Source organism: Sinocyclocheilus anshuiensis, unplaced genomic scaffold (genome assembly GCF_001515605.1).
Source record: "Sinocyclocheilus anshuiensis isolate Anshui unplaced genomic scaffold, SAMN03320099.WGS_v1.1 scaffold943, whole genome shotgun sequence".
In the NCBI taxonomy this organism is placed as follows: Eukaryota; Metazoa; Chordata; class Actinopteri; order Cypriniformes; family Cyprinidae; genus Sinocyclocheilus; species Sinocyclocheilus anshuiensis.
Genome location: NW_015542391.1, coordinates 235,095 through 248,086, shown reverse-complemented (window position 1 = coordinate 248,086; position 12,992 = coordinate 235,095). Strand labels below are relative to the sequence as shown.

Genomic DNA, 12,992 nt, shown 5'->3' with positions numbered 1-12,992 from the left:
TTACACCAAATGCACAAAATAATGTTCTTTTTAGCAACATCATATGACCCCTTTAAAATATTTGTGCAGCCCAACCGGCATTGACCTCACTCTTCAAACATCTTTTGCGAACAATTTTTTTATTTGAAATAAAACGCTATTATAATGTATGTAGATTTATGACACAGTCTGTAGCATTATTAGTAGTATAAATCACTACGGAATTCCAGAGCTGTGCCGAGTGGTTTTACAGATAAGATAAAGCCTTTGTTCTCTTTATCATTCCTACAGTAAATTCCAGATCCTCATCAAGCAGTAAATATGACCCTGACATCCTCAAAGCGGAGATTGTTACAGCAAAAAGCCGGGTAAGAAGCTCTTCCACCTAACATGGAACCTTTGATTATTTGCTGTGAATGCTCTCTTGTTTATGTAAGACACAAACTGGGTGTTATCTTTGCGGCACTCCGTACTTCATGGATTTTGGATGTGATGATAAGAAGCAAGATTACGCCTAATGCCAAATGTAAGATGTCTTGTAATTATGCAAGTGTCTCATTCATTCACCTGCTCATTTTCTCTCTCTTACTGTCTTTTGTTCAGGTAAATAAGCTGAAGAGAGATTTGGCCTGTATGAGGCAAGAACTCCTTTATAAGGAGCAAGGCTTTGAGACATTGAAAGAGTAAGTGTAACCTGACCTCATTGCATGCATGATCACGTTCCAGACAACTGATCGCTTCCTTGTTTAAACTTATTCCAGTCTAAAACCAGCTTGTCTTTGTGCAAGACAAAAACATATCATCTTATCTCTTGGCATTTTATGAGTCCATTGTCACTTTATTGTGATGGAGCAATTTCACATTTGGTTTGTCTGTGGTTGTAAAAGTTGATATTTTTACTATTTTTCAGAACTTTATGCACCTCAGTGTGAAGCTATTCATATTTCATATTATTTTATATCATGGTTGATGGATTGTCTTAACAGCTAGTCGACTAGTCCAGTGATTATAAATTGGTGATTCTTAAATTTGTTTCTGAGGCCCTGTTTACATTAGTGCGTTTTAGTTTTAACTGGAAAACAATTCTGTTGACAGCATGGAAAAACAATACTATAATGCAAATAATAAAATTTCTACTTACTATATCTTTGGTTGTTTATGGCAAAGGCTGTCCATTTTGTAAAACTATTTTGGTTAATAAAAATCTCATATTTTGACTTTTGTGTCAGTTTGACCATAATGACTGTTACTCATAAGTGCACATTAGCAAACTTTCAGTGAAATTTTCACAGCAAAAAAAACTAATTGTCTTAACAGTGCAGCTATGTACAAAGCAGAGTTTGCATAGAGATCACTTTCAAACCAAGCTGCTTTCTGCTGGTCAATTTTCAGCATAACCAACTTGAAACTGAATCTCTGAATCTTTATTTGGAAATCATTCACCTCGCACAAAATTAAAAATGTTCAGTCCTTGTTTTTCCACCTGTAATTTCTCAAGATATTTTTCCCGCAGGGCTGTTTTAGGAAGCCGTTGACTTAAAGCTTTGGATTGGGCTCTTTTTGTATGTGAAAGGGCGTTGAGATGCTGGGCTGATTCCTGTTGACTGCCTCCCTTTCGTTCTCTTGCCCAGAGGAATGTGGACTAACCTGTTGCTCAGGTCTACACATGACTTACCGATGACTCGCTTTACATGCCCCCTTCTGCTAAACAGAGCCACCCCCCCTCTAGTGAAGCTTGTCATTCCAGGAAATCGCAAACAAAGCATTCAACAGAGATGTATACGAAAGTTTCACTGTTAATGCATTCTATGGGACCTCATGCCTCACTCATTTTGATCCTTGTATTATTTTCCTGTTCTTGATGGCTCATATTACTACTATGGTGGTTTGGTAGTAGCCATAGCTAATTGCTCTGGCTATCAGTTGGCTTCAAATATGGGGAAGCATTTTTGGACAGTTCTCAAACAGAGATACTTTGGTAGTCATGCATGTGATTGACAGCCAGTTTCAGCAGGAAGTATGTTAGTAGTTTGATTTGTTTTTGTGAATTGATTCATTCGTATGGTTTGTTTCAATGAACTGATTCTAGGGTTGAACAAATAATCAAAATAAAACTGGAATCAGGATTACGGCTTAGCGATTATGAAATATAAATTAAATATATGCACTGGGTGTTTCACAAAGTAAAACCCAGCGTTGTAGATCCTTTTCACCGTGGCACAAGTCCCCTGTAAAGAATCGCTGTGCCCAAGTAAAATATTATTGGTAAATCTTTGTATGTCAGTGAAGATTATGATGTATACCGACCTGAGAATAACTTTTTCTAATAATATTTCAGCAATCAAGTCCTGTGTTTTTTCAGCTGTTTAGAGCTAGTGATCTCAGATTTTCCAATGATCTAAACACTCAAACAGGTTTGCAAAAAGGTTTGAAATTGTTGGTGATTCAGTTTGTTTCATTAAGACAGTCCATTCAATAAAATAAAAATAGTATTGTAGTATTTTAAGTGCTTAATTCTTTATTTTACAATATAAAATTTATTTTGTTGTATGCTTTTATTTAGTAGTAATAATCATCATCATCATCATCATCATCGTTTTATTTTACAACACAAAAAAATGAGTCAGGTTCCAAATAAAGTGTCTCTCAGAGTTAAGTGAATTCTGAGTGTGATGTGAATGATTCAGCTGAATCATCAGAAGAAGCTTGTTCAAAAGAACAATTGGGTTGTTTCACAATTATTGCAAATTGACCTTTTTTGTTTTACTTTGTCTTTCATCAGAATTGATCACAAAGTGTCCAGTGCCTCACATGGCTACAAACTGCATGAAGCCCAGGCCATCCTGAAGGAAGTGAAGACCATTAAAGATGCCATCAGCTCTGGGGAGAAGGAGAAACAGGAGCTCATGCAGGTAAAAATGAAGCTTGATCTCTTTGAACCTTGATTCAGTTTTCAGTATATTCTATGAGCAGTCACACCCTGAATGAAGCGTTTAAACATCGCCTAGCTCACAAAAGGTCAAAATGTTACACCTTGACAATGTTCTGGGAACACATTCCTGCATTCTTTCGTCATTCGGACATTGTGGAGAAATTTTTGTCTCAGTTCCAGGTGTACATATAAGCGTAGACAGGCCAGTGATACTCTATAATGGCTAAGTACACACTAGAGAAGTAGGCAAACAATCTATCCAAATAAAAACCCCAGTGAAGTGCTCTACTCGCTGCATAATTATAGCCAATCTGATTGTCATAATAAGCTAATGTGTTTAAGCAGATAGGAGTGGTTGAGTAAGGTGGGGCTTTTCGCTGAAGACAACAATCACAAACACATACTTTTACTGACATTATTTGTCTTTTACCCCCACAAAAATGTGTAGAAATATTTGACATAATACAGTTGTGTATATGCAAATAGAACCAGGACACTCAAACTTTGTGAGACATAGTGCTTTTTCAAGCTTTTCACAGAGTTTCTATTCATATCTGACTTTTGTTGTTGACGTGTTTGGGGTCACAATATTACTGTTTTTACTGTATTTTTAATCAGATAAATACAGACTTGTTGAGCATAAGAAACAATTTAAAAACATCTTACTGACCTTATGACTGTTGAACATAATGTACATACTGTATGCATATACTACCATGCTATCTTTATCTGTAAACTTTTAACAGACTGTTTTTTTCATGGCATCACAACAGTCAATTCGTAAAATAATAAAAATAAACGCATTTTGAAACTTAAACTTTAAAAAACTTCAGACAAAAGTGTACAGCACATATACATAATGTCATGAGTTTTGATTCAAATTTATCCTCGAGAAGTAAAGGAGTATAGAATGCAACTCAATCCAAAATGTACACCACATCATGTTTTTATCAGTAATGAAACTGATAAAAACATGAGCGAGTTTATTATTTGGTTATAATAATAATTCATATAATGTGACAACAGGTGAATGTGAGGATCCGTTTGTTTGATCCGAGTGTTTGCACTAGCATTGCAGAGTGTGAAGTTTAATGTTTTGTTAACCTACTGCTCTTGAATGTAGGCCTAAAGAAAATATTTGGTTATGTACTCTTTGCGTCCTTACCGTAATGTACAAATCAGGTTTTACTGGAGGCTTAAATTTCGTCAAGTTTGCTTGTGTGTTGTTTATGTAATTGGACTCATTGCTTGTAGTAACGCAAATTCAAAGAAGCCAGTGAAGACAAAGTGTTTTGCCTCCCTTTGGCCTCCCATTTTGAGGCCCTATCAAAATTCAACCTAATTTTTTAAAATATGTATTATAGAGTTCCTAGTTTTTTTATATATAATTGCGAACACATACAAAAGTTTGGGATAGTCAGATTTTTAATGTTTTTGAAAGAAGTCTCATATGCTCGCCAAGGCTGCATTTATTTGAAAAAAAACAGTAATATTGTGAAGTATTATTAATGGACTCTTTTCAGAAGACTGTGATGACGCACCGTCATCAGCATCGTAAATCCTCTAAAGTTTTTTATAGTTTGATTTTTTTAAAAATCTATGTACATTTCAATCATGACAACTCTCGGAAGATTTAAGATGGAGATGGATATGACAATGTTAATGTATTTGTATTTAATACACAATGTATTTAATGTATACTCTCTGAATATCATCAGTTACATTAACAACCCGTCAGCCTGCGCCATCTAGAGTTTCATAACTGAACTGTATATTTATAACACTATACTTTGTAATTTGATGCAAAGGTGATATAATACAAAAAAAAAACTAGTTAACGCTAATGCGAGGGTGTTTCTAATGCAGCGTCTATGGGAGGGACAGTAAATTTGACATTGTTCTCTCTTCTGACTGCCGTTATCAGTCTCTCTCAATTTTTTTGTCCTTTTTTTGAAAGTTGTGAAAACACGTGGAATTTTTCTTTTGCTATAATAGCTTTCATATATTAAAAAAAAATTGTGTTTGCAAAGCTGAATTTTCAGTAGCCATTACTTTAGTCTTAAGTGTCACATAGTCCTTCAGAAATCATTCTGATAAGCTGATTTGATGCTCATTTCTTATCAATATTGAAAACAATGCTGCTTAATATTTTTGTAGAAACCTACAAAATGAATTGAAATGTATTTTATTGAAATATTTTTTTTTTTGTGGCAATAAAAGTATTAATTTCTTAAAAAACAAAAACCTACTGTCTGACCCCAAACTTCTGAATGGTATTGTATGTTTGGCAGATGGAGTCTTCCCAAATGTCACTGTAGTGTTTAAGCTTTCAGAGAGAAGCTTTTCTGTTCTCAGTGAGCCTAAGCTGACCTCATTTTTCATTGGGTATAATGCCTTCTTGTTTTTCCTTTTCTTTGTCGTCTTTTATTTATTTATTTATTTCCAAGTCTTTCCCCACACTGTTCCACGAGCATATGGAGAGGCAGGCGGTGCTAAATAATGCATGCCCCCCGCTGCAGCTGGCAGACTTCTTCAATCATGCGTGTGCTTGCCCGTTACATGCGCACTCATAGCTTTGTGTTGCTTTCTTGCAAATAAACTCTCGTCCCTGTAGTCTCACTGTCTCTCTTTGCTCATCACTTAATAATCACATGGGTAACTTCAGTTCTAACACAGGAGGTGTCAGACGACTGAATTATGCTTAAGCCCCTGTTGGCAGTTGTCATCTCAGGAATGTTTTGAATGTGCTATATGCAAACAATATCTGAGAGAGAACAGAAAATAGAGGTCAAAGATTTTCTGACCTCACCTAAAGGTGAACTGTTGCAAAAATGGCAATATCTGACATCTGATTATGGTATTTCCTTTAGAAACTGGCTGTGCTGAAGGATGGTTTCCAGTTAGATTATGGCTCTCAGTCTGACCTGTGGGCCAGCAATCCGTCCTTGGCCAACTCAAACCTCTCTCTGCCCCGCCTCTACTCAGACGCCGAGTCTCAAACAGACATACCTGCTGAGGTGAGAGACAGCCTTCAGTGCTGGGTTTTACATGGTTGTAAATGATGAATGACTGTGGTGTCTTTTAGTGGTTTCACAATGTGCAAGTCATTTGTTGGGTAAAATGTCTTTTATAATTTCAGAGATTTTTATTCTTTTTTAAAATTGTTGTTATTTTTTATTTAGTTTGTATCAAACTCAAATAAACTGGCTGAGAAGGTACGACTGAGCCTGAAATATGAGGAGGCAAAAAGAAGGTATGTGTTTTTCTTCTGAATTTCCTCCTATAAATTATTAGTTTTTATCTAGTGGTCAATCAAGTTTTTCAATCAGTGATGCCAGTGTTTGCAGAGCAGGAGGACTGATGGTCGATATAATGTGGGGGGAAAAAAGTATACCATATTGAAAATCTGGGATCCGCAATGTAATCTAAACTTGGAAATAAACTGAAAGTTTTAAAAAATGTAAAACAAAGAAATAATAAGGACATAAAAAATAAGCTTTTGCACAATATTTGAGTCACTTATCAAATAAGCAAGAGGGCAACATTCCAAATTCTAAGGAAGACGTCTCTTAAGTGCCTTTCCACTGCACACGACATTCGGACACGACTGTCGCATTTCTCCGCCTAGTGGCAGTCGCACAGAACTTTCAAACTGGTCATGCAGCGACCATTACCTCAGCTCATTCACCATGGTAAAATAAATAAGAGTGCATAATATGAATGCATCCTCACAAATCAAATGACCCCCAAAATAAAAACATAGTAGGTTTTATGGGGCTAATCAACGTAAATAATGATTGAATAATTATAAAATAATGATTTCTGCCATAATTATTCTAAAGCACCATTTTACAGAAATAGTGTTTAAATAATAATGTTAAAGTTAACAAAATATTGGTAATTCTAACCTTATGCTCATAGTTTTTAATAGAATACATCACAGTCGGGCGGTCGCATATGGTCTAGCCACAGAAGTTTAAATATTTGAACGCATCCGAAGCTCAAATCGGATCCGAATTTTCCGCATACGCATATGATCGGAAGTCCAAGCAGCTCCCACACTACTCTCCATTGGAAATGAATGACGTCCGGTGTGTCGCTTGTCGTTCGTCGGAGATAGTGGAAAGACCATCTTGGTTATGCTCACCAAGGCTGCATTTGATCAAAAATACAGCTCAAATCGGATCCGAATTTTCCGCATACGCATATGATCGGAAGTCCAAGCAGCTCCCACACTACTCTCCATTGGAAATGAATGACGTCCGGTGTGTCGCTTGTCGTTCGTCGGAGATAGTGGAAAGACCATCTTGGTTATGCTCACCAAGGCTGCATTTGATCAAAAATACAGTTAAAATAGTGAAAAGTTACTTGTACAAACAATTTATAATAACTGTTTTGTATTTTAATATATTCTGAAATGTAGTTTATTCCTGTGATGACAAAGCAGAATTTTCAGCAGCCATTACTGAAGCCTTCAGTGTTACTTGATCCTTCAGATATCATTCTAATATGCTGATTTGGTGCTCAAGAAACTTGAACTTTCTATTCATCATAGAATTATAAAAAAATGTATGATGGTTTCCACAAAAATTCTAAGCAGCAAAAACTGGTTTCAGCATTGATAATAATGACAATCAATAATTGAGCAGCATTCAGAACATTTTAATTTATATTAAATACAGTACTGTTTTACTGTATATTAAATTAAATAATGCAGCCTCAGTGAGCATAAGAGACTTCATTCAAGAACATCTTAATTATTCCAAAATTTTGACCGGTATATAAACACATATACACACACACACACACACATATATACTGTATGTATGTGTATATATATATATATATATATATACACACACACACATACATGTATACATATAAAACTGAATAGGATTTTGAAATCAACCAATTGCTATGTTTGTCTATGACAATAGTTTAATGCTTAACTTTCTTTACATTGCCTTATTCATTTTGCTGCCATCAGGATTGCAAATATTGAGGTCCAGATTGCCAAGCTGGATAGCGAGGCATGGCCAGGCCTTCTGGACCCGGAGAGAGATCGCCTGATCCTCATCAACGAGAAGGAAGAGCTGCTAAAGGAACTGCAGTATGTAACGCCATGCAAGCGCGCACCCTGCGAGGCAGAGAAGATCGAGTCTGAAAAGAAGCGACTCGAGAAGGACCTGCAAGCTGCACGGGACAACCAGAGCAAAGCACTGACCGAGAGGTAAGATGGATAACCGGGCCAGCAGAGTTCAATGTATTTGGTTCTGGTAGTATTTTTATTTTTTCAGTCATGTGACGGAACCATAGAATCAGAATGGGATGTTCTTGCAGGTCTTTATAAGGTTCCTACGATCTTTGAAGAAATTGATTTTCTTTTTTTCCATTTGTTCTTTGTTTTAAAGTATTTCAAATACCAAATAAACAAGTAAAATCATTTATCCAGCCATTGCAAATGATTGTAAAAGTCATGGGAGATTCTTGTAAATGTATTAGCCAGAAAGTGTGGGAACAAGGATCGCCCGTGGCAGAATTTAATACTACAGTCTTTTGGTTTTGATCTTTAACCACTAGGCTACACCATCCACTTAATATGCTACAGAAATAAAGGTCTGACCTAAAGTTTTTTTCCCTTTCCTTGACAGCATGTTAGAACAATTTACCTGAAGCTTAGATATCCGTGGACAATAAAGGTGTAGTTATTGTGGAAACACAACAGGGCACTCATCTGGGACACTACAGCTGTGCTCTCAACACATTGGTGTCAAGGAAAATCTACTAAATAATAATTAATCAAACCCAACTTTGAAAGCCTCTTTCAGAACTTAAAAATGTTCACTAAAAGCTTGGTGTGCAGAGACCACATTTGCATTATGCAAAACGAGCACCACAGCAGTAACTTTGTCCCTCATTTACTTTACTGCAGGCCCCATCCATTATAACTGCACAATTTGGTTTTGTAAATCTACAGCTAAAATGGCAGAAGTTGAACGTCTGTATGCAAACGATTCATAATCGTCTACTAGTTTACTGCTTGTGGTTTGTAGCGAGTCTTGCACTCTTAGCAGGCACCTGTGTTTTGAGATCAGGTTGCCTAGGTGAGAGAACCAATTAGGCTTTTTTTTTTGCCTGACTCACTATCTTTCATTCTCTCTCTTTCTGTTGGTCTTTTTCTTACTTGTTCTCTCTCAGTTATTTGAACAGGGTCCTTGTTCTCTACTCTAGATACTGTATCCTCGTTTAGCTTGGCGTTCAGCACTCTTCCTGTAACCTGAGCGGCACAAACGCTGGATCTAGGTTGAACACAATGTGTGCCTTCTTCAGCACTGCCATTTAATAACAAACCAACATCATTTTATTAGACCCACAGGAAGACTGTAGAGACATTGTATAATAATATTCAATTACTTAATACATATTATTTAATATAAAAAAAGACATGTTGATGGTCAAAAGAGCCCATAACATAGTCTCTTCAATATTGTCATATAGTTTTCAAATCATTGTCCATGTGAAAACTGTTAACTGCTTGAAAAGTAAGTGCCCACTTCTCTTGTTAAAAACACACTTGGTCTGTTCCAATTCCTAATCCCAATAATGAGCAATTGTCACAAAGATCTATCTGTTGCTTTGTTCAGGTTAAAGCTGCATTATAGAAGAAACAAACTAGTGAAGGAGCTGGAAGAGACTGTGAGGTTGGCATCTTCCCTTCATACCCAGCTGAAAAGGTATTCTCCAAACTTGACATTTAAATAAAATATACAATACAAATGACACTCATAATATTGACTACATCTTTAATTTTTCTGTCTGTTGGCTAATCAGGATGCGCCAATGTTAATTATTCTAAATATTAAATATTATTTATTCTACAAAAAAAAGTAACTTGTAAATGCAAGTAATTTATTGTGCAGTTTTGAATATCAGCACGAAGGAGAAGCTGTATGTCATAAGAACTTTTCACCACTATATATGATGTAATGACTTTGCAATAAGAATGCCCAAACTTATCCAAAGAATCAGAGTTTTGAAGTTATAAAACGATGCAACCGAATGCACTTGGTAATTTAGTAACAATAGTTTTGCATTTACTTTTTATTTTGACTAATGCCTAATTCATCTTCAGCATCTAGTTAAGGCACATCAAAGGCATGTTGCATGGAGGAACAGTCCCTTGTGTGTCTAATGAGCCTGCCATGCCTTAATTAGCATGTTTGCTTTAAAGCAGAATGCATTTGATGTTAAGACTTGAAATAGGGTAGAATGAGATGATAGGGGGGGAGAAAGATGCATGAACCGGAGCTGCTTTCTGAATAACTTCCCTGTTCTCCTTCTGTCCCCTCCCGCTGTCTCTTTCCATCTACGTCAAAATTCCAGTCTGTCAGCCAGCACGCTGTCATGTTCCTCAGGCAGCAGCCGTGGATCGTTGACTTCCAGCCGAGGATCCCTGGCCACCTCCAGCTTGGGCTCCACTTCCTCTCTCAGCTTCACAGACATCTACCTGGAGCAGCCCGAACTGGGCGACCCTGACTTCCAGAACAAACTGGACTCTATTTTGCAGGAGGGAAGCACCTCTGGCTACAGGCCCTCCAGCTCCATCACCACCATCCATGAGAACGAGGTCTCGTCCTCCTCCAGGCAAGTCGGCAGTGGGCCGGGGGTGGGCCAGAGAACCCAAGTACTGCGGCTGTCAGAGACACCTCACTCCATGAGCTCCCTGTCCCCACGTTCCTCGCTGTCTTCCCTCTCTCCTCCTTGCTCACCCCTTGTTACCGATGCTTCCTTCCTGTCGGGAGAGGCCTTCTCTGGTCCTGCCTCACAGTTGGATTTAGATCTGCAAACAAGGCTGATGGAACTACGGTTAAAAGAGGACCACCAACAGGGTGCAGTAGAGTCTTTGAAAGGTACCATGAACAAAACTGCTTTATAGCTTAACTCATTAGGCATTTACATGGACATTTGTATTACTAATAGATGCCTTTTAATTCTTGCCATGGTAAAGGTTATTGTTTATAGGTAAGTTAACTAAAGAATTAATCGACTGATTAGAAAATAATCTACAGATAAATCTTAAAATTTTCATTAGCTAAGCTGAAAAAACTGGGGAAAAAAACAATAGAGATCCGCAATCCAGAATTCCATCTGAAACTAGAGAAACCTTCTGAATGTCTAGTACAATAGGGTAGATTTACAGCTCACTCCCAACTAGCCCAGCAGGTGAACTCACTCGAGATCAGGAACCTAACACCCATCCAGAGTGACGTGGTGTCACATTTCTACTCACCCCTTTTCTGTGCCTGCAGATGCTGTTACGCAAACAAGGATGTCTGGGCCAGGATCGAAGAAGGCAGGAGTAACGTCAGCAGTGTCTGACGAATCAGTAGCAGGTGATAGTGGGGTATACGAGCCCTCAGAGAAAAGGTAGGCCTCTAGAGTTTTGTTATCAGTTACGTTTTATCACAGACCCTGATTTGGATAGTAAAATGCTGCTGTTCATTCCCACAGGTCGGGGCTTCCTGTTGAGCAACAACTGGGCTATGATGACGGGAGCTCAGCAAGCAGTGCTCAGATCAAACTCGGCCTGAAGTATGAAGCGAAAGACAAGAGGTTCACAGTGTTCGTAATGCAGCTCTCCAACTATAGCGCACTCTCCCTGCCAGCCAACCAGAACATGTGAGGATTGCGCTCTCTCAGCCAGCTTCATTTAAAGTTGATGGAGACATTCATTTTAATCGGCAGGATGTCATTTTGATGAAGCATCTCTGTTAGGGAAATGGGCTGGCTTTTACTAATGGAATTAACCCATTCAATTGTTGTCAAATATAAAATGTAATATAAAATGGAGAAATCGATTCACAGATGCTTTGTAATTCTTTCTCAAATGATTCTGGATCAGTCCATGAAAATAATTAAATGTGACTGAGAGTTAAAGGGATAGTTCACCCAAAAATGAAAATTCTGTCATCAATTACTCACCCTCGTGTCGTTCCAAACCTGTAAGACCTTCGGAACACAAATTAAGATATTTTTGATGAATTCCGAGAGCTCTCTGACCCTCCCATAGACAGCAAGGATCCTAACACAATCAAGGCTCAGAAACGTAGTAAGGACATCGTCAAAACAATCCATGTGACATCAGTGGTTCAACCGTAATTTTACGAAGCTATGAGAATACTTTTTGTGTATGACTTGCCCTGTGCCCATCTCTCACAAAGCCAACTCTGATTGGAGTTTCTGTTGGATTTGCTCTATTGCAGATATGTCCGTGTGGTGGTACTGCCGTGCTCAGAGCCCATTCGCTGCCTGTTCCGCACCCACGGGGCTCTGCCGCAGGAACCCTTAGAGTTTAAGGAAGCGTTTAGCCTGCAGTTGTCCTCCGTTGCTCTCAGACAGAAGACTCTACGCATTGATGTCTGTAGCACCAGCAAGGCTGGTCGAGAGGACTGTCTAGTGAGTGTCTGATTTGACAAAATAGAGTGATGATGCCTAAATACAGTCATATAATGGTATGTGAATATAGGCCTGGGTTATTCAGTTCTCGTCTTTTTTCTCTTGAAAGGCTGGTGCTCACACACACACACACACACACACACACACACACACACACACACAATCCTCAACTCATTTTACCTCATCATAGCCAAATGCCTTTCTAATATTTCTTGGAATCAGTCTTGCCAAACTGCTAAGCTTATTGAGGAACAAGGAGCCTTCATTAATATTATATTCGTTTCTTTCATCATTCAGATGAAGAAATGGATTCTTTCTTGCCCAAACGGTCCTTTCTGGTCTCTAATACTGTTGATGATCAAATTACATAGAATTAGTTGCTTCGCTTTTTATCAGCTGTTTCGAATTTACAAACAGCCTGTTCTGTTAAGATGGATTAAGGAAATGTATTTGCATTTTACGGTCACTTTCCACGAATAAGGTACAAAATAAGGCTTGTGCTCTCACGATTTGTGTGTTAGTTTCTCAAAATTAATATTTTGTTTGATTTGAATTGTTGGATGCAATGGAAAAGGTCAAGACCTCCGAGTTGGGACTGACCGAACTCACCATTTTAATATATATT

The 12,992-nt window shown here is 37.8% G+C and overlaps 1 protein-coding gene across 1 annotated transcript in view; it reads left to right on the top strand.

Moving 5' to 3' along the window:
- Positions 1 to 12,992, top strand: part of wwc1 (WW and C2 domain containing 1) — a 51,078-nt gene that overhangs the window by 28,815 nt on the left and 9,271 nt on the right. The window contains exons 4-15 of the mRNA XM_016491985.1: positions 271 to 347; positions 583 to 662; positions 2,762 to 2,891; positions 5,782 to 5,928; positions 6,094 to 6,164; positions 7,899 to 8,141; positions 9,556 to 9,645; positions 10,295 to 10,821; positions 11,221 to 11,338; positions 11,423 to 11,590; positions 12,175 to 12,367; positions 12,477 to 12,482. Coding sequence (XP_016347471.1) covers positions 271 to 347; positions 583 to 662; positions 2,762 to 2,891; positions 5,782 to 5,928; positions 6,094 to 6,164; positions 7,899 to 8,141; positions 9,556 to 9,645; positions 10,295 to 10,821; positions 11,221 to 11,338; positions 11,423 to 11,590; positions 12,175 to 12,367; positions 12,477 to 12,482 — 1,850 coding nt within the window. The remainder of the gene's footprint in view (positions 1 to 270; positions 348 to 582; positions 663 to 2,761; positions 2,892 to 5,781; positions 5,929 to 6,093; positions 6,165 to 7,898; positions 8,142 to 9,555; positions 9,646 to 10,294; positions 10,822 to 11,220; positions 11,339 to 11,422; positions 11,591 to 12,174; positions 12,368 to 12,476; positions 12,483 to 12,992) is intronic.